This window comes from Prinia subflava, chromosome Z (assembly GCF_021018805.1).
Source record: "Prinia subflava isolate CZ2003 ecotype Zambia chromosome Z, Cam_Psub_1.2, whole genome shotgun sequence".
Classification (NCBI taxonomy): domain Eukaryota; kingdom Metazoa; phylum Chordata; class Aves; order Passeriformes; family Cisticolidae; genus Prinia; species Prinia subflava.
In genome coordinates, this window is record NC_086283.1 from 89,820,987 (window position 1) to 89,845,608 (window position 24,622).

General features: G+C 41.8%; 2 protein-coding genes across 16 annotated transcripts in view; one reads left to right on the forward strand and one right to left on the reverse strand.

Moving 5' to 3' along the window:
• The window catches only part of ITGA2 (integrin subunit alpha 2), a 67,515-nt gene extending 60,844 nt beyond the window's left edge, over positions 1–6,671 (forward strand). For all 3 annotated transcript variants that reach the window (XM_063423893.1, XM_063423895.1, XM_063423894.1), the window contains 4 exons: positions 20–133; positions 2,285–2,374; positions 5,680–5,796; positions 6,534–6,671. In XM_063423893.1, the coding sequence (XP_063279963.1) occupies positions 20–133; positions 2,285–2,374; positions 5,680–5,796; positions 6,534–6,623 (411 nt within the window). In that variant the 3' untranslated portion in view covers positions 6,624–6,671. The remainder of the gene's footprint in view (positions 1–19; positions 134–2,284; positions 2,375–5,679; positions 5,797–6,533) is intronic.
• Position 6,672: 1 nt separating this feature from the next.
• Positions 6,673–24,410, reverse strand: MOCS2 (molybdenum cofactor synthesis 2). Of its 13 annotated transcripts, XR_010083627.1 has the most exons (7): positions 24,243–24,410; positions 23,776–23,897; positions 21,043–21,189; positions 18,832–18,985; positions 17,685–17,731; positions 17,332–17,455; positions 16,219–16,769 (listed from the first exon to the last, which is right to left on the reverse strand). XR_010083627.1 is itself a non-coding variant. In XM_063423897.1 (5 exons), exons 2-5 carry the CDS (start codon positions 19,934–19,936, stop codon positions 6,854–6,856), a joined length of 486 nt encoding a protein of 161 aa, XP_063279967.1. In that variant the 5' UTR covers positions 19,937–19,942; positions 21,043–21,064; the 3' UTR covers positions 6,673–6,853. The 13 variants fall into 13 exon arrangements, 9 of the variants coding, with proteins under 9 accessions (XP_063279967.1, XP_063279966.1, XP_063279974.1 ...); XR_010083626.1 differs by lacking the exons at positions 17,685–17,731; positions 21,043–21,189; positions 23,776–23,897; positions 24,243–24,410 and adding exons at positions 16,104–16,212; positions 19,816–19,942; positions 20,776–20,942 and having other exon boundaries at positions 16,580–16,769; XM_063423897.1 differs by lacking the exons at positions 16,219–16,769; positions 17,685–17,731; positions 23,776–23,897; positions 24,243–24,410 and adding exons at positions 6,673–6,940; positions 19,816–19,942 and having other exon boundaries at positions 21,043–21,064.
• Between the last annotated feature and the right edge of the window lie 212 nt (positions 24,411–24,622).

The following is a 24,622-nucleotide window of genomic DNA, read 5'->3' on the forward strand; positions in this document are numbered from 1 at the left end:
TTACTGTTTCCCCTGGAAGAACTGTAAGAACATGAAGTGCAGTACCATCAGATGCAAACTGGAAGACATTGCACTGAAGGGAGAGTACTTTGTGAATGTGTCCACCCAAATCTGGAATGGAACCTTCGCTGCCGTGAGTATCAGTTGCACCTTTATGGAGGATCCAATACTCAAGTATTTTCAAACTCCTGATATTTTTCGAAGTTCAGTACAGGGACCTTACAGCCTAGAAAAACCTTCCTTTACTTTATATTGGTTTGTGTTTTTCCAGATTGAAAACTTGAACCTTAAAGTAGTGAGGCTGCATAATGGAGGTGATAAAACTTCAGTCCAGCACAGAATCTAAGAAAACACTGTGATAATGCAACCTTCACAGCTGAAAAAAACATTTCCTACATCTGTTAGACTCATACTAGGCAGTTTCCACAAAACTCATCATAGGACAGCAGAGCACAGTATCAGCCTGTAAAATAATCATGATTTTAGCTTTTGAACATCAAAGTCTACATCGTGATCATTTTAAATCATATCAAAATACCAAAACCCTGTTAGTGCTGCCAGTTATTTGACACAGAAAGTGTGGAAAACGTCTTTAATTGATTTTTTTGTGTTTATTACAGTAGGTGTCAAAGAAACAGTCCTTGCTTAAGAGACCTACAGGATGCTTAAATATCCATCAATATATCAGCCTATTTTCAATCACCCTGTGTCCTCCAGGATATAACTCATCATGAATTACCAGACTTTTGAAGTTAGACGGTGTTTGCTTCTTAGCTAGGCAACCAACCAAATGATCTTGGAGTCCTGGGTTTGCCTAATGCGTCAGGAACATGACGCAGTCTCCTTAGTGTGTCTGGCAATTCTTGTGGCAGGTATTGACATTTAACAGCAGGGCTGTTGTCAGCTCCAGCGTTCAGTTCTTAAAAGGAAAAGGTCAGGTTGATATTGTTAAATGTGTTATGGAAGTGTGCGACAAAAAGCATCTGTCTGTCCTTAGAGTTTGTATTTTTCTAATCAGCTGGGTCAAGACCATTTGTTAGTGCTGTTGGGTACGCAGAAGGTGGAGACCTGAACAAAAGGTTACTACCCTCACAAAAAAGTGACTAGGAATGGTTTGTTTACCATCACTAGCCGATGGGAAGTTCATATGTCACAGTTCTCCTCACATCTCCCATTTTGTAATTTTCCATTTGATTGTCAAAATTCAGCACAAATAATCTTGCAAGTACTCACTCAGTCATGCACATCATCAGCGTTTTTATTTAGTGGCAATCAGCCATTGTCCAAGAAGGGGATAGCAGCCTTGCCAGTACCTGCTAAGCAAAGAAAAGATGTGCTTATGAATTGAGGTGCTTTGAAGAGTGCTCAGGTGTGTTTCTAAACTTTTAGGTGTGCAGGACGCACTACTTGTGCAGATGGCCACAGTGCAGGGGTGCAGTAACTCACACTGCACACAGACAGTTTGGTGTGTTGGCCACTGCAGACCCACAGCTGCCCATGGTACCTGGCCTTACCAGAGAGGAAGCAAAATGATGGGGCAGGCATTGCCTTTGGTTCAGCTGGAGTGGTCCTGTGCTCCCATGAACCTGAGGCCATTCCTTGAGGTGCTATAAAAGAGCAGCAGTGAACTGTCAGTGTCTACACAGCCATGCACCTCTCCTCCCAGTACATTCACAGAGCAAAGTGGGGTCTGGCACAAGGTCCCTTTTCAAATAGGAATTGGCTTAAGATTTTTGTCATCTTCTCCATTTAAGCTGAGAGAGTTATGTCAGAATTTGAGACGTGGAGAGGAACACATAGTGAAAGGAAAAAATAAATGGGGAAAAACAGAAGCATTGGATAGAAGTGAGGGCAGGGGGAAGTAAAAGAACATCCAGTTTCCATTTCTTGCAAAGGCCAGAGATGTATTCCCAGCTGTCTTTTGTTGCTCTGTCTCTTTTTCTCACTGCTGTTTTCCCCCATCTCTTCCCTGCTAGCAGCAGTGACAGCTTTGAAATAACTATAAAAAGGGTTACGTAAATAATTCCTTCTGTTTTGCTTGAACTATACATTAAAGAAGAAGAAAAAACAGTTCCTCAATGTCATTGCTAAGTGGATTACTGATATATTATTACTTTGATTGATATGTTGGCTGGGGAAAAATATAAAAATAATTTTAATTTTCTTAATACTATGCTTTTCTTTTCTGGCTGTGAAGTCTTCATTTCAAGACGATAGAATAATTTCAGGATATCTATATTTTAATTGAGTTGAGCTTTACAGTTGTTTTAATCTTCTCTTCCAGTTAATTTTCCAGACATTACAACTCTCTGCAGAAGCAAAAATTGATACACATAACCCTGAGTTATTTATAATTGGAGAGAATACCCTAACTGTAAGTGATAGTTAATTATATTTTTTTTTAACTTCTCTGACTGTATTAAAGTGATAGTGTTTAATTTTCAGTGTCCTTTAGGAGTACATAAGACTTGATTATGTTGAACTAATGTATACTTCTGACTAGACACAACTCCCTTAAGTTATTTAAATGTTTTTATTTCAGCCCACTGCTATATAAACCAGACATAGTTAAAGCCTGTTGGTCTCAAATAAATTTCAGAACTCTGAGAAAAAGTCAGCTGGAAATTTCTGCAATTCAGATAGCTTTCTGTTTGTCAAAATTTGGACTTGTTGCAATGAGATTGTTATAGATAAATGAGCTCAGGGAAACATGTTCACAAATCTGATATAGTTGTACTTACTCCTATAAGTGTATGGTTTGATGTTTCTACTCAAATGTCTGGCAAAGATCTCCAGAAAATAATCTCATTTGTAAAGGAATGTGGAATATTTTTAGCATTTGGAATAGCTGTCATATGGACAATGTGGACACAGCTAATCTTAAGAGAAGTCTCCATACCACTGTTTTATTAGTATAGAATTCTTCTTCCAAATTTGTATTTGCTATATACAAACATAAAAACCACTGGAAGAATACAGTAGCATTATGGTACTGTTGTAATAAAAGAGAACACCTTATTCTGTTAGTCTGTCTTGAGAGGAGCAGCCTTCCATTAGCAGTACTATTTTCAGATTTATTTTTACAGGCCTTAATAGCCTGTTTTATCCATAGAATAACCGAGGCCATTAAAGAGCAACATACAAACTAGTAAATGAGTCAAATATCTGTAAAAATGTGCAGTGTAGCCCATTCACAGGCAATAGAAGATTCAAATAAATGTAGAAAAAAGCAGTTACAGATTAATCTCTCACACTGTGTGATACAATCATCCAATACCGTTTTTAATCACTGGTTTCTCATGGATCACTCTATTTCTTGTGAAGAAAGATTTTCTGTAATCGGGAAAACCTCCTGTGCCTGAAGAACAAAGAAAGTATGTTTTTGCAGAAAAATTACATGCCAGTATTTGAAGAGTTCTGAGTGCATCCATTTGGCAAGGTATTATTTCTATTAGAGGTTTCATTGCATTACTATGCAATGAAAATATTCCAGGTAATTGCACAGGCTTTTCAGGTAACTCATAAACCATGTATTATTCAGTATTTTTCCACATTTGAAGCATGGTACTGCCAAATCTACATTACCAAAAGTTCCGTTGGCAATTTCAGGAGAATTAGAATTTAATTTTTCAAATGATAGTTGACAAATAAAAGTTAATTCCTCCCCCAACCATTGACACATGTGCAGCTGGGACTTTTACACCTTTGAGGCAGTAGCTGAACAGACCCTGAAAGTTATCCACAGGATTCCTAGGAAACAAAGTGGCTTTTGGTGACTTCCAGGCTGATCTTTACTCAATGACCTATTGCCCTGTGAGAAATCTTGGTATATATGCCAGGTTGTGGGGGTACGTTCTCCCTGGAGCAGACACTTTGACACTTGGAGTCAGTACTCTTACTTCTTGTCAGGCCAACAGGGATGCCCAGGGTGCTCTTCACACGTTCTTGGGAACAGGACAGTGCAGAAGCCAACAGAGCATATTTCCCTACTAACCCTGCTGACTTAGATGGATGTGGTAGGATTCATCCAATTTAATATCTGCTCTAGTCATCCACATTCTATAAACTCTAGTCCCTGGAGAGAACAAGTATTTCTGAAATGCAGTTCATCTCATGCTGAAGATGATCCTGAAAATAACTAGGGTGAATTACACTTTTAAAAAAGCCTGTCTTCCTTTGGGAGTCAAGGAACTGTGTTGTAGATAAAACATCAGATGAGTTGAATCCCAGTCTCATGGTGTCTTATTGACCACAGTTTAACTTCAGGAAAGATAATTTTTTCTTAGGCATCAATTTTCCTTTCCAGTAGTGGCACTTCACTGTTAATCTAATGCAGAAAGCATTACTAGGCAAACTGCGTATTTGAAATTGGCTTTTTACATTGGATTAACTGGGTTGTTGTTTTGCCAAATAAATGAATATTGCCTTGTGATGCTATGTGGGGAAGCTGCTTAGGTATTTTTACGTAAAAGCTTTCACATTTTTTCCAAGCTGGAAAGGACTGCCAGCTGGAGGCCAGAATGTTAACCTGCTAGAGTCATCATTATAGCCATTCAGTTAGAAAATACACAAAGCCATCCTGCCTTGGTGAAATGAATACACATAACCACACCTAGCACAACAGTGCAGCCTTCCAACAGAAATTACTTAAATCACCGAAATGTCAGTCCAGTGCAAGTTTCCCAGAAAGCTTAAGATTAAATTACTCCAGACAAATGCACTGAACAACCACCCTGAGAAAATAAACCAGTGTGACTTGTTTTATCATGTTTCAGGAAGGAAAAAAAAAACCTTTCAGCTAACTGCATGTCATTCCAAGATTGAATCCAAAAATTTGACAGTTCATAAATATTACAGCAACGTCTCCCCGAGAAACTCTGTTATATGTAATTGTATATTTGGTTATACCTAAGCCAGCTAGATAGGGTATCACCTGAAAACTAACTTCCAGACACTGTATGCTCTGCTGGGAGCTCTCAGGTATTGCTTGTGGTTCAGAAAATGTAGGTGTGCTAGAGGTGCTCCTGTTTGACCCATACATCTTGCAGATAATCGATGCAGTTGACCCAGGAGATCACACATCACCATGAGATCTGTCAAGTCATTAGTGGTTTCATAGAAGGTAGGAACAGCAGGCAAAGGAGACTGAGGAACCTGCCCAGCAGGAGGACTGGAACTTCAGCAGACGTGATGGTGTCTGGCCTCAGTGATTAGTACTGCCTCCTAAAGCTGCCCAGCACAGATAACAGCCTCTGGCAACTCTTGGTGGAAAGTGGTGCTTCTCCAGCGGTCTGATTTTGGGGCTGCACACCAGGCTGTGTACAGTTTACTGTGTACTGTTTACTGTCATGTAAACATGGCTGGTTTGCACAGTGATGGTGTGTGGAACCTCTGAAAGGCCTCCTGCTAACGGAGAGACAGCTGGCAGGAGAGGTTGGTTCTCTGCCTGTTACACATGGCCAAGAGTGATGAGAGCTTCTAGTCCTCAGCTGGCATTGCTGTGTGCCACAGTCCAACCAGGCACCCATGGACACCAGTGAAAGGGCTGTTACTGCTTGGTGCGTTCCAGTCATTGATCCTGGAATATGTGCTGTCCAGGCATTCTTGATCTTTGGTTTACAAATCCTACCTTATTTGCAGTTAACATTAACCCCTAAGACACAATCTCTCTGCTTTCAGATCCCAGTTACAATAATAAAGCCAGATGAGAAAGCTGAGGTACCAGTAGGTGTTGTGATTGGCAGCATATTGGCTGGACTCCTCTTGCTGTTGGTGCTGGTTGCTGTTTTGTGGAAAGTAAGTAGGTGCTTATACTCTTGAAACTAGAAAGGGATAAATATATTTGGGCTACTTTCTTTGGAATCTCTCTTCTCTAATGTGAGACAAAACCACATCTACAGTTTGATGGTATGAATAATACTGCATCGGCATTACACCCTTAACATATTTTAGAAGGGTTTATGAAATGTGTCCTCATAGAAACTGGCAACATGAAGATGATAAATGAGTTGCCAACCATTCAAAATAAGGACTGTGGCATTTACTTTCTTGCTTTTGACACTGTCTGGCTCCTTCCATAATATCCCAGCAGGACTCTGAAAACCCACGATATTCCCAGTGGACAAGAGTGGGGATTACAAACAAGGTGGGAGATGATATATATTGAACAGACAAAAGGGGCAAGACCAAAAAGTAAATTACAAATGTTACGTAGAAAAAGGGGATTTTTTTTAATATGTGTCAGGGCATTGGTGTTTGAAGGGCTCCTTGCACACCAAGGCATCCTGGAAGTGTCTGTATCCCAACAGAGGGAAAACTGGCTAATCAGCACTGCTGCTCTATCATTTAGTTGCACCAGGTAGGAGCTAGGGTCAACCTCCTTTCATTTTAGAGGCAGGAATTGTCTACAAATCAAACTATATAGGGTGTGCATGCACACATGTGAATTTCTACCATCACAGTATTTAGTTTTGGTGAGAAATGAATTATCAATGACTGACTGCAATGTGGTGTTAATTTAATACTTCTCACAGCTTGGCTTCTTCAAGAGACAGTATGAGAAAATGACACAGGATATAGAAGATGTTGATGAAATTGCAGAACTCACAAAGGACAAAGACTGAAGATGAGTTACATGGATACAGAGGAGATCTGAGCCACCAATAGTAGTTGTGATCCGTCTGTTCTTCAGCTGGAGTGCCTTAAAGCTTAGTAACATTTAAACATTTTTAATGGAAGTGTCTTTATAGATGAAAATATTCTACAGATTCTACTCTATTGTAAGAGTAACTGCAGGACAGTTTGTTTTTTTCAAAAATGATTTATAGTGCCTTTTCTTGTAAATTTTTGCCTTTCAAACAAACTTAACCCTTAGAACTGGCAGGTCCGGAGTATACAGTAACATAATGTTCCAGCAGCCCTTCTCTTGATCCACTGCAGACTGAAACAGAAGAATTTATTTCAGATTATTGTGGAACAGCATCAGTTGGTAATTCAGTTGACAACTACCACATGTGTTAAAGGACATTTTCTATTTAGTTGATGATGAATGTGTGGTGAATACTGCTTCCAGACTGGGAGAAGAAAAGTCATTTTTTCATTGACTAGATCCATCCTTACTGTTTTAGAAAAATAATTTCCACCAACAAACCTCTGCTTTAAGTATTCTATAAACTGGGAACTGTGTATGATGTCTGGGTGCTACAGGACAATGGGTTGTGCAAAGTCTTCCAAAAGTTCACTGTATTTCTTGCACTAAGGCCACAACTAAATTACCGAAAGATACTGTTTTGGGGAAATACTGCCAAATGGTTTGTATAACTGTCTTCTGCATACTTTCTCCCTGAGAAAAAAAACGAATTTCATAATCACTTACAGCATGTTCTCTGCAATGTTATTAGTTATTTTCATCTTGAGAAGCACTACCACTACTGTTACGCTGGCCTTTACACTCTCAGTCCCTCTGATACAAGTTTGGCTTTTGACATAAATAGAAAAGACAGTCAAGTCTTGAAAGATTTTGCAAGACTAAGAGCATAGAGTGAATTAAGGGGATAGCTGACTGAGGAATTATGCACGTTATAAAAGGGGATAGTGAAGATCTAAGCTCTACAAAATGTTTACTGCACTTACTTCTTTAGCATCTCAGTGCCCTCCAGGAGACCAAAGTTCAGTACAACCTCCTTACCTGTCACAATTTTTTTTGGTCCTGCCTGTTCATGTTTTGATGAAGTTAACTTATGTTTTATACAGTGAAGTACTGTAGTGCTCTGGAATGAGCTCTTAAGCACAACACTTGGGTGACTTTGTGTTGGTTACACACCTCAAGTTTATCACATGCTGTTACGCTGCCTGGTTATAATGAAAGCTCAGTCTTGTAAAGGCTCATGCTGCAAGACTGGTAACAGTCAGGAGAATTGGCCTTTTGGCTGCCTTTCTCCCTCATGCCTGGCAGTTATACTTAAAATGGATTGTGAGGGAAGATGTGTCTGGTTTTTGTATGTATGCTGCCATGCAAGTGAAATTGTTTCCAACTTGAGGTGTTTTAACTGAAGAGTAAAACATGCAAATATGCCTGATTGAGTACACAATGTCATGGTTTCTTCCCCCAAAGCTAGATTGTAATTATGCTTAGGCACTTTTCCATTATTTTCTGAGGGACTAGGCTTAAGCACGTTTGAAAGTTTTACTCAGTCTTTTTTAATAGCTAATCAGTCAAAAGCCAACTATCTCTTTGGCAAATAACAGTTTATTTGCAGCAACAGCTGGATTATGCTCAGTGTAGTCTCAGATGTGTTTTGAATTTATTTTGTATCTATGAAATGTTGTGTTTTGGGATGTTTTGTTGGGTTTTTTTTAACATTATGAAGAACAATTCAGATTCTTGTATCAATTATCAAACAAGGTTCTTGCCATCAGCTGAGTCTGTGACCAAAACAAACGTTTTAAAAGTGGGGGGAAAATAGCAATTGCATAAATCTAAAGAATAAGCTCCTGATTTGTAATTATAAACTTTGAGGGCAAATAAAAATTCTGTCTGCCTCAATTCTTATATAAACTTGTGCAGAAAAAAATAACCCCTACAGTCATGTATGTGGGAAGCTCCTACATGATCAGGGTCACGCACTCCAGAGCAGAGAGGGAATTTCACAATACACCAGATGGTAGAACCTTCAGTTCCTGGTGCTGCCTGTAGGCAATTGAGGCATTGACCCAGATTTCCTTCTTCCACCATCAATGAGAGGTACAGGTCAATATCCAATATGCAACTTCTTTGGGGATTTAACAGTTTATCAATCAGGTAGCTTGAATCAATCAATTCACTAGTCTTCACTGGGTTATGTTTTGACATGGACAACATAATTGTCCTTCCCAGCCTGGGCACAATACTGCTTTTACAAAATAAAGGGGAGACATAGCAATGGGTAAGGTTTTTGTATCCTAACCACTCCGAGTTGCTAGTTTATTTTTCTTTTACAATTAACACTGAGATGGATAATTCAGTTTTTGTAATGGGTGAGTCTATTGCACTTTTAAGTTGGCACAGCCACAGATAATACTGGAAATATTATGTATATTTTGTATTGTGTGCAAGGGTTTGGTTTGGGTTTTTTTAATTTACTTTTGTAAAGCAGCATGTTTTAAATACTCTGAAATTTTGAGCTTCAGCATGTACTTCTGTTTGTGCTTGCATCAAGAAAAGTCAGCAATACCTTCAGCAAACTCAAGTTATATCTGATTCTGGTCTTGAAATCTAGCTGCTGATTTTCTGAAGCACTAGAATCAAGTCCAAAGTCTGAGCTGGTTTCACATGAGCCTATGTGTAAATTTGGGATGTCCAAGAGAGTTTATAATAAAGTTGACTTCTAAAAGCTAGCATGTAAGCTCTATGGGAGCAGGGACTGTATCACTGTGGTGGCCTGTCTGAGGGCCTAACAGCATTACTGCAATAAAACCCAAGACTACTGCTGAACGCATACTCATTTATTTTTAAACAGCACCCTAAAGAGAAGCAGTGCTACTGAAAAAGCACAGCATAAAATGAAGCCAAATATGCCAAAATGAAGCAAATATGGCTTTGTCCCAGTAGCACACAGTGAGAATCCTAAGGGAATGACTCTGCTAGGTAGACAAAAGCTCTGTACTTGAAGTCTTGTAGATCTTGGAGTCAGGAGTGCAATATTACCAGTAAGCTGTACTGTACTCTAACCCAGTTCACATTAGTGCAAAATATTGGGAAAGCTCTAGCTGAGTAGATAGTGTTAAAACATTACCATGGCCAGGCCTTCCTATAAACATGGGCTTATCATCAATGGTATCTAAAATTGAACCCCATTCTGCCAGTCTCTGTGCTGTATCTATTTACAGAACTGTTCAGCAGTAGCATGTCATGACTCCAGCTCTGGCTGCACCTCACCATATGTTCGAAAAGCTGAATTCAACTTTTCAGCAGGAACAATGTGGCAAAAAAAGAGAGGGAGGAACTTCCCTCTATGAATAGAAAGATGACGGGAAGACAACACTGTCAGAAACTACCACCTCAAAATTACACTTCCACAGAGCTTTTCATTTCCACTTTCAACTCACCCATACTTTTAACAGTGGTATATAAATATTCAGGTAGGCCACCAATTTTAACACTTCCGTCTTACAATATTAGATGAACCCAATCTAAAGCCACAAAACTCTGTCTTTCATCAAGTCTCAGTGTTTTGCAGAATTACAAGGCAGATTTCTTATATTCTGACCTGTGTATGTGCTGGTTTTGACTGGTGCAGAGGTACATTTCTTGACAGTAGCTAGTATGGGGCTGTGTTTTGGATTTGTGCTGGAAGCTGTGGATAACACAGGGATGTTTTATCTGTCAGTAAGCAGTGCTTACAGGTTCAAGGCCTTTTCTGCCCTTCATCCCACCTCACCAGCGAGGAAGCTGGGGCCGCATAGGTAGGTGGGAGGGGACAGAGCTGCAGCAGCTGCCCACAGCTGACAACAGGCGTTTGGAGTGTTTGGTGTTTGTCTTCCCGAGCCACTCACATGCAGTGCAGCTCTGCTTTCACAGGGTTGACTCAACCTGCCTGCCGATGGGAAGTGGTGAATGCATTCCTTGTTTTACTTTGCTTGCATGAGCAGTTTTTAATTTCCCTGTTAAACTGTCTTCCATCTCAACCCACGAGATTTCTCACTTTTACTCCTCCTATTCCCTCCCCCATTCCACAAGTGGCAGTGAGTGAGTGGCTGGGTGGAGGTCAGTTGCTGACCGGGGTTAAAGCACATCCAAAACTGAACTACAACAAAAGTTTGCAAATTAAAGACTAAAAAAAAATGAAGGTATGAAAATGCATCTCAAAATCAAACTGCCTCAATTTTTTATTGCCTGTGAAAGTAAATTAAAGTACATTTTCACAGCTTTAGAAAAATTTAGTCTTACATTTTAAGTGAACCTTTCTGTTCTCAGTTAATTGGTCAATTATTTGTATGCAATCACAGCCTTTAGTATGCTAACAGTTTTTAAAATGTACTGGCCTCTTAAAATAGTCAAAATGGAACTCGTAAAAAGAACTATAAAGATACATCATCGTGCTAATTTTTGTAACACTTGGTAAGATCAAATTTTATGGTGTGTTTGTTTTTCAAAAAGCAGGCCTAAGGTACTCAAAGAAACTGGTAATTTATAGTCATCAGCCTATTCTGAACTCTTTTCAATCACCTCCACAGGACACTTAATTGTACTTAATGGCACTTAATGCTCAAGACTGTTTTTCACAGCATTTTAAGAGGGAAAGGGCAGCACTGTCTGCTTTAACATACAATTTGTTAATAATTAAATTTAGCAGTTCTTTCTTTTTAATGTTTCCAAAGCAACAAATGAATGTGTTACTCTATAAAACTACAACTTGGAACAGCTGTGCATAAAGTGAGCAGAGAGAAAGGCCAAAAATCCAGTTCGAAGTTGAGCAACCTAAGGGCTTCACTCCCGAGTGCAGCAGTGGCACTTTCACGAGCAACAGCCGAAGCTGCATTTCCCAGCACGGCCAGCACCTGAGCGGCCAGGAGCCGCTCCTCCTGCTCAGCCATCTCTCGGCTGCCATCTCCTGGGTAGGCGCCTTATAAAACAACCCCCTTCCTCCCCCGCCCGTCATCCCATGACAATCCAGCAGTTACTGTTTTCATCGTATGCACCAGGCTGAGCTTCTCTTGAGAATGGAGCACAATGCCCAAAATCAGGAAAGGAAACTCTTAAAATCAATTAGTGCTGGTATATGGATGTTCGGCCAGACAAAGGGGTGGATCAGTGTATTCAAATTTTGCCAGCCAAGACTAAGGCATCTTTTCAGAAGGACAAATTATCGCTCTGAAGACATGCACTTCCCTTCCACAGACAGCTCTCATTTGGCAGATCTCCACAGGAATCACATGGTGACTCTCTGGATCTGCAGCATTTGTTTCTGGGAACATCCCTCTGTACCAGAGCCACCAACTCGATGCAGCTGGTCTCATGGAGAGGTGGAATTACCCTTCCCAATGGAGAAAGGAAGAGGAACAGCTTCATTCCAGAAAGCTGGATCTTCCTTGTAGATAGATCTGCAGCTGCCTATCATCCCACTTAATGGACCTTGCCATATCACAGAGTAGCCCTCATCCAGGACTGTAGTTCTGCACGTGTGGACAGCAGGACAGGCACAGCCACAGCTTTTCCTAACGCAGTGAGACACAGCTGGGATTCATCACGTGGCCTGACAATTTGGAAACACTTCTGGGTCGCTTCAGACACAGCTTAAGCATTGATCTCAGAACACAGTAATCTGTCCTCTTATAATACTGCCCTAGCAGAGAGGGTAGCCCTACAGAGAGAGACAGAACATGGAGTTCAGAACATGGACTTAAATTTCAGTGAGATACATTTTACCTCTAATTAGCACACCATCCCTCCCAGAGACATTTCCATTTCGCTTTTACATGCCAGCTGAGGAATCCAAAGTTACACAAGACTGATATATCATTGTTCCAGAACAAAGCAGTACTTGCCTCATGCACAGCTAGGGACAAAAAATGACATTTCATTGTCTTTACCATGGCAGCATACACACATTGTAACACTCAGCTGTGACTCAGTACAACATCTCTTCCATTCATTGTTCCTGGTCACTGTGGGGAAGTACACAATTATTCTCTCTTCTTTTCTGCACCCTCCTTCCCAGCTGCATTGCTGATGGGGAAGGTGCACTTAAGGTCACCCTGGAGAACTCTTCCAGGAGACTGCAGTGCTCATAAGGCACTAAAGAGACACTACTGCAACTCAGGAATTGCCCTGATCATGGGGTCCCAACTAGAATTTAACTGATTTAAATACCACTGTTTTCCTGTATCAGAGCACAGCACTAGTATGGAAGCACTGGATAAGTTTTACTTCATTCATAAACTCTCTACTGAAAAACAAGGTAAACATTTATTTTTGTGAAATTAATACACTGATTAGTTGCATCGTAACAGCAAACATGAACATGGAAAAATTAATACCAAGTGTGAAAAAATCATATATTTCTTTCTCTTCTAAAGTGAAAAATTCTTTCACAGAGCAAATGATTGTGCTCAGTATTCTGTACAATTCTCAGTAAAAATGACATTCAAACAGCAGAGGGCTTCTCTCCAGCCTCCAAAACAAAGGAAAATTCAGTCTTGTACTTGAGCAGCTCTGCCTAAATAATAGGGCCCACACGGTTTGTACCCTGTGTATCTGAAAGCACTCAAGGAGCAGCTGGTGTCATGCAGAGGAAGAATCAACTTCCAGGGAGGAAAAGTGCATCGATATGTTAATAAGCACAGTTTACCTGTTTCTGCTGGAAGCTGTATGTTTCCTTACAATTCACTTAATTCAGATACAGTAACTAAGTATTAAAAGTGATTAAAATCCCTGTGGGAAAAAGATGATAATCACCTATTTTCCTCATTTTACTTTGTGCAGCTAGAAGTTGTAAGTAGATTTTTGCTGCAGACACAATTAAAATGGAATACACAGCTGAGGCTTCACTAGTGAGTGATATAATGATTACAGAATCAAAAACTGGTTTGATTTGGAAGGGACCTTACTGATTATCTAGAGGCAACCATCCTACTACAGGCTGGGACACCTTCCTCTAGACCAGGTCACTCAGAGCTCCATCCAGCTTGGCCTTGAACACTGGCAGGTGTGGCAGTGTTTTAATTCAATTAGTTTATGGCATATGTTCTCTGTAAAAGTTTGGTTCTCTGTACCCTCACCCCCCCCTCATTAATATTCCTTTGTTCCTTCACTCTCCCTCACAGTGAGTTATTTTTAGCACACATTTGTTAGATGTATCTGTTACCCTTCCCGCCTTTGTAACTCCCCTCCTACCCTCTCCTGATTAGTCCACGTTATGTTTCCCCACCCCTGGGTCCCTCAGCAACTGTTCCCGGTTGGCTAGTGATAGCCAACCACTCCCCTTGCTCCTCCCAGCTAGCCCCTAACAAAAACCCACTGCACCCTCCCTTCCTCGGCCAGTTCTGGGCTGAGGAGGTGTTTTTAGTAAACCCTCTGTGCACTCAGAACTGACTCCTCCTTTCTTTCCACTGCCTGTCGCTTCAACACCGCTCACAAGAGCCTCTCAGGGATAAGAACCCAAGGGAGTCAGCCCTGCCTGCGCTGCTTGCAGGCTAGCCCCCCTGAACGCCTGTCGCCGCGCCTGGGCTTGCCGGGGACAGAGTCGGTGGACTCTAGTGGGCACCGCGACAGGCAGGTATGGGGCATCCACAGCTTCTCCAGGCAGCCTGTGCCAGTGCCTCATCACCCTCACAGTAAAGAATTTCTTCCTAATATCTGATCTAAACCTACCCTCACTACAGCTTAAAGCCATTGCCCCTTGTCCTACCACTACATGTTTTTGTAACAATTCCCCCTCCAAACTTCTTGTAAGCCCCCTTTAAGTACTGAACGGTGAAGTAAGGTCTCCCTGGAGCCTTCTGCAACCCCAGCTCTCTGCCTGTCTTCACAGGAGAGGTGTTCTAGTCCTCTGGTGAACTTTGTGGCCCTCCTCTGGACTCATTCCAACAAAATTACATCCTTCTTGCATTAGGGACTCCAGAACGAGACGCAGTGCTCCACAGGGGTGTCCTGAGGGCACAGCTCTGAGGAGCAGAATCAGACCCTTTGACCTGCTGACCCCGCAGTTTTTGATACAGCCTAGGACAGAGCCAGTTTTCTGGGCTGCAAGTGCACATTGCCAGCTCATACTGAGCTTTTTGTTCACAAACACCCTCAAGGGCTTCTCCCCAGGGCTAATCTTCATCCATTCTCCCTCCAGCTTGTACTTGTGCTTGGGATTGTCCTGAATCAGGAGTATGACCTTGCACCTGGATTATAAATAACTATATATGATATAGGAACATATATATTAGCAACTGAGCAAAAAATTTTGCTTTACCTTATTTCCCTTTGCTTGTATCTACCTCGTCTACCCTGATAATGATGACTAGATAAAACTGCCTCTCAACATTAGCAGAAATGCCATACACAATGGGACCTGACACTCTTAGCATCTAAATAGTATCATGGCACAGTAGAATAACAAATAAAATGACCTTGCTTGGATAGGTAACCCATTATTTCCAGTGAAACCGAGGCACATTATGTCAGTTCATTTAACTAGTTTTCAAAACAGTAACAAGACAAAAACTGCATTAGGATTAAACCTAAAATGTGAATATAAATGTATCTATGAATTGCAGTAAGTTCACTAAACCCCTTTTCTTTGAAAAACTATTCCATTTGATAACTTTTAATCCCTACACATATAAAGTCCAATTACTGAAACTAATTACACTATAGTTGTGTATTTGTAATAATAGCTGGTTTGGGGTTTTTTTCCTGCACCTCCACACAACTACACAACCAAAGTCACCTTCAATATTTTGTCTAGACACCATTAAGTAGTTACAGGTTGGAGTGTTATTGCTAAGGCAATTTTTTTTTTTTTTTTTTGCTGGTAGAGTATTAGCTTTCACGTTGACTCAATCTCTAGACATATTTTTTTAATGCAAGTATCAGCTGCACTGTAAAAATCTTCCCATGAGATAGAGCTACTGGAACATAAGCACTACTAAAAACTTAATAACTCTGGGGTATGTTTGTATTTTCTTCTCTGTCTGTACTAATATAGTTCATCTACTTCAAGTAGCTCTCATTTTACAAGAATGTTAAAATAGCATAAAGCTTGGAAACTAAGTCTGCAGTCATATAAAATTAAACCTCTCTGAACTTTAGGATTAAAAATGAATGCAATTGTCCTGTGGTGACCTCCCATGCAGACGTGGAACACAGACTACCAAGGTAAAAGCATTAAAACAGTATTTATCACAGAGTAGTCTAAACACCTTGCAACAAAGAATTTCAGGGAAGATTCTTTTAAAAACTGACTTCATGTTAAAATGCACAAAAGGGCAATCCAAAGCAGAGTCAAGAACATCTAAAATGCCTAATTAATCTTCATTTATTTCACTCAGTTCAAACTAAATTATTGAGATTGAAACATCTGTTAGAATGTTTAGAAACATAGAGATTCTCTTTAAAAACTCAAAGGTAAGTATGCTTATTAGGAAGAATAACATTTTATTTTCAAAAGAGTACAATTATTTTTCTGAATTTGCCCAAAAGCATTCCTTGTTTTCTTTCCAAGAATATTCATCCTCATAAATCTCCTGTAATACAAAAAAAGAATGGGAAATGTTGTGAGTCTGCTACATACAGCTACAAATCAGGCCAGGTAGCTCAATAGCCATCCCATTACTATTTACTGATCACAACTGGACTGCACAGCACTTGGCTGGCAAGCAGAAGAGAGGGCAGCACCTTAGAACATAGAGACTTGGCTGAACCTCAGGCTGATCCCCACTGAATTTAAAAGGGCCCATCTAAGCTGAAGTCAATTCAGCAAACAGATCTGGAAGAAATTATGTAATAGCTGTAGAGTACACAGTACTCATGCTGCTACATTAACCTACTGTAGCATCATTGTGAGATGAGAATTTACACATAACAAAATGTCAATATTAAAATAAAACTTACATTAATACACTAAATACACTACTAATGTATCTTAAAGACAGACTGGATTACACAGCTGCAGTCCAGTCCTATGCAGCAAATTCTTCAAAGTCCCTAATTATTCATTCTGAGAGAACTTCCATCTCCTCAAGGAGGTATCTGAGAAGTGGAGTAATGCAGAGAATATCACTGTTTAACCACGTGCCAAGTTCTGCCAGGGAGAGAAGGCAGAGATAATGCTCATTAGTTGCATGCAAAACTGAGGTTATACAACAAGGTTCTTTCTAGACTTGGGGTGGTTTCTCCACACGCTGTTGTGTACCTATACTAGCTTTGGGACTTCTGCTTTCCCTTCATTGTGTGCTGTTGCTTCGTGTTTTGTGCTTCCTCATGGCCACAGCAATGAGGGGAAAACGCTAAGGCAAGAAATGCTCCTTTTGCTTGCAAAGTGCAATGCTGTTCAAAGCAAAGCTGACTCAAATTCCTCCACAAATCAGTGCAGAACTGAGTTTTGCTATTCAAAAGAGGAAAGCTCATGCCTCCGCTTTCATCCTAGCATGGCTTCAATTTAAAGAGGAGCTGGATGGTACAGGTACAAGAGAACCTTCCAGATGCTCTACCTGCCACATTTGGGCCTGGCTGCATCAGAGGAAACTCACTGGTGCTAGACACTGACAACCCATCAGGAGCAGCTGCTGCCTGTAATGCTGCTAAGGCAGCCTGGACGTCTAGGGCTAGCACAGGCCTAAATTTGATTTTGTCCCCAAACATACCTTTTTCCATATTGGGACAGATGCTTTTAAGGTATTGATGCAGTACGTTACAGCTTCAAGGGATTCTGCTCTATGTGGAGAGGAGACCGCAATAATTACACTTGCTTCAGTTATTGGAACCACACTAGGGAGAGAAGAGGAACGGCAGCTTTAGCTAACACTTAACATCAAGAGCACCCAAAAGCTGTGGCCATGTCACGTCACTATTCTGGCCACATGCTCTCCTGACTCATTCAAACTCAGCAAGTGTCAAACCACATCCAAAACATTATACACTTTTTAAAAGAAAGAAAACCACAACCAAAAGCAGTACCATATGTTAGAATTCCACACTTTAGAATAAATAAACCCACCAGACATAGGCTTTTTTCTTCCATTCTTTCTTCTTTTAAAATTAAGCCTATGGAATTAAGAGGGGGGAATTGTTAACTTGTAACAATGCACAGGACACTCATCGGAAGCTGGCTTAATAATGAACAATAGAAAGTTAGAACAGCCAGTTCTTATCTAAAAATCTAAGAAATTATCTCAGTTTGCACAAGAATTTGTGGAAGAAGAAATCAGGTGCTTCACACTATGCAGATTTTGCAATGAACCCAAATTTTTGATGAATTCTGATTTTAGACTCTGAAGTTTCCTACTTGGTGTGTTGTGTTAAATGTAACAGAAGCACAAGGTTCTGTGTTTCTCCTTAAAACTGTAGCATTCCCAAAATCTGCCTCCCAATCCTCCCTCTATAGTAAGACTCCTTCAGCATAGTCCATAGGAAGAAATCTTAGCCTAAATGCTTTGAGCTGCCATCCTGACAGCCACTCTCTGTTGTCTATAGGGAAACTGCCCCTCAGGCCTTGTATCTTATTTATCCTTTGCAATCACATCCCAAGTTCCTTCAGGATTTCTGCAAATCCTGCTACTTTCAGCAAGAAATCTTCCCTGAACTGGGAAGGCCCAAGAGTATGTCGGACACTAGTACCCCATGTTTTGAATCAAAAGGAAAATGCTTATCCAAGACTCAAGGAACAACAGAAGGTTTTCCCACAGGCATGGCTGGCAATTACTATGCCCCACAGCCTAAGCCTTCAGACTTTTTGTAGCATAAATAGACTTAAATCTGACAAGAAGAACATTATGCAGCCCCTCAGTGGGAGAGAGAAGAAAAAAATAAAGTGCTGCCAACTTCACACCCTTTAAAAATAAAGAACAAAATAAATCAACAGCCTCCCCTTCCCTGGAGTGAAGTATCTTCCCACCTTCAAAACATCACATCAGCATCAAAGACCCTGCCAGCCTAAGTGTGGACTCCACCAAACCTTACCAATAAACACATTTTTGAAAATAAAATTTTTGAAACTTAGCTCCAGAGCAAGAGCTTTGCAGCCAGCTTTGCTGCACTGTGGTCTCTAAACACTCCTGCAGGTTCTGCAACTACATAAGCACAGCCATGCACCAGGCAAGGATTGATACTTCAGTTGCAGAAGAACAGGGTCTGGACATACGTACCCAAGTCTATGGTGCACTGCAATATGTTTGACTGAAGGCCATTTCTGTCTAACGTTTCTGCAGATTTTCTTTATTTCAGTCTCTGCCATTGAAGTATATGCTTCATATTCTAAGTGAATCACTTTTTTTCCTTCAAAATTATTTCTTGTAGTACCTAAACAAAAATGATTTATCAACTAAAAGCACTGAGTAAATGAATACATATTGTATCTTTATAATACACATTATATATTATATTAATACAGAGTAAAAACCCAGGACCTCTTGCTATGGTCAAGGTCAGCACTGTGCAAATATAAACAACCTCCCCTAATCATGGCTGCATAATGAGATTACTTGAACATGATAAGCCTTTACTATAAAAGGAAGAATTTAGTTTACACATTATACAGGTCTGCAGCCCATAATGCCCAAGGCTGGCTCATCACTGTAGTAATTTCTAAGATGCCATTATAATGGCATTTGCCCACATAATTTTTTAATGCCCAGTATTTCTGGGCCCAGTAGGACTAAAGTTTAAGCACAAAGCAGTTTCATATGTGTACCATACACATTAAGTACAGGACAGAGCTACCAGCCTGATCTTCACCAGCCTACTGGTAGAATAGTACTTCACTTTCAGCTAAGACCTGACCTACAGGACCTCGCATACAGGTGTGTTTGGCATACCCACAATATTCCATTTCCCACCCCAAACAAGCTGTATCCCAGGGGACAAGAGAACAACTCCCAGGCAGTTCTCAACTCCAGAGCTGCTGCTCTGTTCAGTGCTACCATAGCCAAATCAACCAGAAAGCTTCACACCACTTTAGCCCACAGCAGCTATTTAAGACCAGCCATGGTCTTGCTCTAATAATTCAGAACCTATTTTCTATACATCCTGGGCTCAGACCAGGAACTGATTTATTTGAGTACTACAACCTAGGTTCCATTTATTAGACTATTAACGTATCCAGAGACTTAGCTCACAAATATTAAACTCACCAATGAACAGAGACACTGCCCCACAGTATGGTGAAACAACCAGCTCTGACACTTCATCTACAGAGAGCTTTTCACACTTGAGCTTGACAAAATCTTTTGGCACATCTTCGCTCTCTTCCATATTGCACTAGAAAAATTGAAACCAAACAGACTCTGTTGTTGTTCCTCGAGATACTAGCATCAGCCAACTGCTTTTTATCCAGTGCTGATGCCCCAATTTATGCACAACACTGGCACTACCTATTTGCCCAGAGACTAGTCTACATGTGAAATTCACTTCTCAGCAGCCTCGCTGAGAATATTAACTGCAAATAACAAGCAATGACTTGGTTTTATTGCATACATATTTCTTTCTGATAGGAAAGTCTGGTACAGTGGGATGAAACTATAAATAGGCTCTGGTTTAACAGTACGTTCAACCAGCACAGACCACTGAGTAGTGCTGGTAAATCTGTGGTGATATTGTCAGTCCCTCCTACTTACCTTATCAAATCAAACAGTTTAAAGCAGAGATTTCTGATAAACATGGATTAGAGGTCTAATCCTAAAGTTGAGTATGCTCTCCAGGCCATTCAGGACCTCATACTATCAGTCTACTACAGACACACAGGAGATGCTTCTAACTTTTCTGAGCAGAAACCAGCCATCAGGTCATGTAAGAATGAGAAGTGTTTCGATCAGCAGCATGGAACAAACTGCTCTGAAGAGATGGACTGGCACTTGAAAGCAGACAAAGAAATGAAGCTATTCTAAGGACACCTTTTTAACAGCAACAAACTAACAAAATTTCTAAGCAGCAATTATTTTTACAATGCTATCTTTTCTGTTAAAGAGTTATCTTTAACAGAATTATCTTTAACACTATTATCTTTTTTAGGCAAGCCAAGTTTCCATTGATCGGAAATAACAACCAGGAAAGAGTAACAAGACCTAAAGCCCAGATTCAAAGCAATGCCTGACCTCTCTGGAAAGTGTCTTCCATTTACTGCATACATGTTAATCATTTACTGGTGCACTGTCTTACAGCTTCTGCTCAGCACAACTGCACTCTCCAGACAGAAACACAAGTTGGGTTCTCTCAAAAGAGTACTGGGGTGGAGGGAGAGAATTGCAATCGTATCTTCAGACCTAAACAAGAAAAGGTTCTTGTAACATCACACATAATTCATGAGGTATTTTAGGACAGGATTACACTCCACAGGAAATTAGGCAGTAAGTGATACCTACCTAAGAGAATCTGGGCAGGTTCAGCCTCCACTAATTGGTGGGATGATGGCAACCTCGTCTCCAGGCTGCAGGACCAGAAGCTGATCTCCAAGAAGCACGTACTCCTGCCGAACCGCAAATATCACTTGATCCCGGATGGCAGCAAGCCTGAGGCGAATTGGCAAGAGCACAAATAGGTTCCCAGATAATGTTTGCATTTAACCATGAGATTTCACTGAAAAACAAACTGGTACCCAGTCTAGGACAACTGAGGTAAAAACCACTGAGACTTACACAACTTTGCTTCCAAGACACTGTCAAAAATACAACACCCACCTCCTAACCTTGGATTTTCTTGTAGTGGCTAAGAAGAAACAAGATCAGTGTAATTTTCAGAAATCAGCAATTGGATTTTTCATAGGCCTATGTCATAACAAACCAATGCACACCAGACCCACTTCAGAAGCCTACAATAAAAAAGTTGGTAACTCAAGAGGCGGCAAACATCCAATTTGGGATTAGAAGGAAATACTGTCTTGATGTAGTCTGGTGGAACTGAAACAATTTTCTTATACACCAAGAAGTATTGTGGTATGCTCTTCATGAGATCTCATGAAGATTCAGTGGTCAGAGTTGTTCTTGAGTGTGCTCAGACTTTATGAGACTTTGGGTCTTTTGTACTTAGAGGTCAGAAATCTGCTATTGATAAGGAGTGGCCAGAGGACTAAGAGAGCAAATGTGATCTGTCTTCTGGCAGATCTTCTACATATTTTTTCATGTGAGATATTGCTGTGAGAGTCCATAGCTCTGGATATCATGGGGCAGGAAATGACTAAGTGCAATTACATAGCAAGCATGAGGGCCATAGCAATAAGACAGCAGAGAACAGAACAGCATTTTATTTCAGATGGTGCAGGCATGATAAGAGTTCTTGTTTGAGACTACAAAATCTGGCACAGCTATCTCAGCTGTATTGCCTAGAAACAAGTAAGCAGACCAAGAGAGTACAAGTAAAAATCATCTTGTTTCCTACCAGCCAGATAGACAAAATGAGTCAAGGCACAGACTGAGCAAAACACAGTAGCACTGATTGAGAGAACGGGCTGAAGGGAGGGATTGTATGAAAGCAAAGCAAGCCACTAAAGAACTGTGCACAACCAGGAAACTGAAGTGCCCATTAGAAGGATGGGCTCTAATTAAAGTCCCTTGCAAGCTAATTAGTTGGGGAAAATGGGTGGAACAGAAAAGCACTGTCGAGTACGCTCAAGCTGCAATTTGAATATCCATTAGCAATGTGAATAGAAGCCTGTGGTCAATGCACTACAATTATATTGAGTTTTTCCAGAGAAGCTAGGAACAGAAGCATTTTTCAAGAAGGCCGCTGTGAAGTAACTGCAAATGCAAATTGTACTGCCCCAAGTCATCATTCATAAAAGGACAAAGTTGACAAATTATGGCAAAATGACCAATGGTGCTGCTGCTGCTGCTCCTGACATGGATGAAAAGGCTGCAAAGTAAAATATACACATTCCCTACTGCCTCTTGCACCCAAACACACTTTATTTCAATTCTCTGTGAGGAAAAGGTCCTCGATCCAGTGTTTTGTGAAGAGTTTCTCACTTGGAAACAGATACCAATGTTAAATAGTTCATTTTTTTTCATAGTGTTTTAGAGTATTTCACTAAAGAAAGGTTGTGCCTCAAGGAAGACTTGGACACCTAAATCCAAAGTTATGGAAATTCCAGAGCACCAAGCACTAAATACTGAGGACCACAGCCTCTCTTATACTTTAGGTTTATTTTACCACCTTCTATCCCTCCAAAATGGTCTTGCACCTTTGTCCATCAGACTCATTCTTGGCAGGACTGAGCAGCTTCCCTCAGTTTTAAATAGAGGGGAGATTTCTGTTGACACCCCCAAGAGCACCAGTGCTGCAGAGGCCCTTACAGCATACAGTGCTTTCTCAGGACCAGACTCCTTATGAAATGCAACCAGCAGTGGTGTGGGTCTTTTTCAGAGCACTGAAGTCGCTGAACATATTTGCTGTGTGAGGTCTGAGTGGCTGGAAACCTGTGGGGGCTTCAGTTCTGTTCCTGACCTGCCTTGCAGAGTGTGCCATAGGCTCAGACCAATGGCTTACAGTACAGTTAATCACAGAATCAATTAAGTTTGAAAAGCACTCTGAGATCACCAAGTTCAGCTTATAACTGAACATCACCATGTCAACTAGACCATGGCACAAAGTCCAGTCTTTCCTTAAAAATCTTCAAGGACAGTGACTCCACCACCTCCCTGGGCAGCCTATTCCAATGTCTAGGCATCCTTTCAATGAAGAACTTCTTCCTAATGTCTAACCTAAGCAACTGGAAACACCTGCATATCATTTTTTTTTTTTATTTATTGTCCTGGCTGTGCTTGATCCCTCCTTGCAACATCTCCCTTCCCCACAAACTAATACCATGGCAGTTTTCAGGCTGCCACACCACCGGCCCCCTGGACAATGGGCCACGCGTACCTCTCAGGCCCAGTTTTGGGTCCATCTCCTGTACCTGGGCTTTCCTTGTGTCTGCACAAAGCTACAACACTTACGGCTGCGCAAAACACAAAACACTTGGTGCAGGTTACCAAAAGAAGCTAACACCACTGTTTTTGTGCTGTCGAAGTACTGCTATGTGTTCCAGCTCAATGCTAAACACCGAAAAAAAAAAATCCAACATGTTTCTGTGTGGACCTCAAGGGTAACTTGCTGCATACCTGGGGTGGACCTTGACGATCTCCTCCCAGAGCTGCAGAGAGGTGATCTCCCGAGGCACCGAGAGGGTCTCGCAGCGCAGCCCCGCCAGCTCCGCGCTCCTGGCGAAGTACAGCACCGACACCTGCCAGGGATCAGACAGCGCTCAGGGCCGCGGGGCCTGCACGGAACACCGCTCCCGACACTCCAGCACACAGCCGGCACCACTGCGCCACGAAACGCTTTCCCAGGCTTTTCTCGATGCCGATCCGCTCTGCCGCGTCTCTCCTGCCCCGGAGAGACGGCGCGGGGGAAAGGCGGAGAAGGCGGGGGGCGGTGAGTGACGGCGGGTCCGCGGCCCCCGCCCGCCGCGCAGGCCGCTCCCGCTGCCCGCCGGGGCCAGGGGCGGCAGGAGCCCTGACGCCCTGCCCGGCACCGGCCGAGCCTCCGGCCGGACCGCTCCCCGCGGTCGCCGGCAGGTCGCACCTACCTGGCAGCGCATGGAGCTGCCGTCCCGGGGCGAGCCGCCCTCCGCCGCGGGCCCACGGCGGCGCCTGCGCCCGGGCGAGGGCGCCGGGGCCGGACCGCCCCCTGCGGCCTGGCCGGGCCGCGGGCCCGCTCCCGCTTGTCGGAGGCACTTGTCCGTGTTAAACATCTGCTAAATGCACAGGACAGGTATAGCTGGCGTGTAAAAGCCACGGATCCGTTTCAATGCTGACACGGGAGTTCAGGGTTAGGGCCTGTTTCACCCCTGCCTGCAGTAACTGAGCGTGGAAGGACAGCAGGATGAGAGCTGGCTCTCACCGGGGAGGGGAGCACGACACGGGGTGTGTAGAAAGTGCTGCCGAGAGACCCACAGCAGTTGTTCCA

Excerpts from the sequence above, each read along its gene's own strand:
- MOCS2 (XM_063423897.1), bottom strand. The coding sequence starts at position 19,936 with ATGGAAGAGAGCGAAGATGTGCCAAAAGATTTTGTCAAGCTCAAGTGT. Across the intron at positions 17,456-18,831 it reads GCAGTGCACCATAGACTTGG|TGTGGTTCCAATAACTGAAG; the intron begins GTACGTATGTCC and ends TTCTCTCCCTAG. Across the intron at positions 6,941-17,331 it reads CTGTCCCAATATGGAAAAAG|TCTGCAGTGGATCAAGAGAA; the intron begins GTATGTTTGGGG and ends CTTCTGTTTCAG.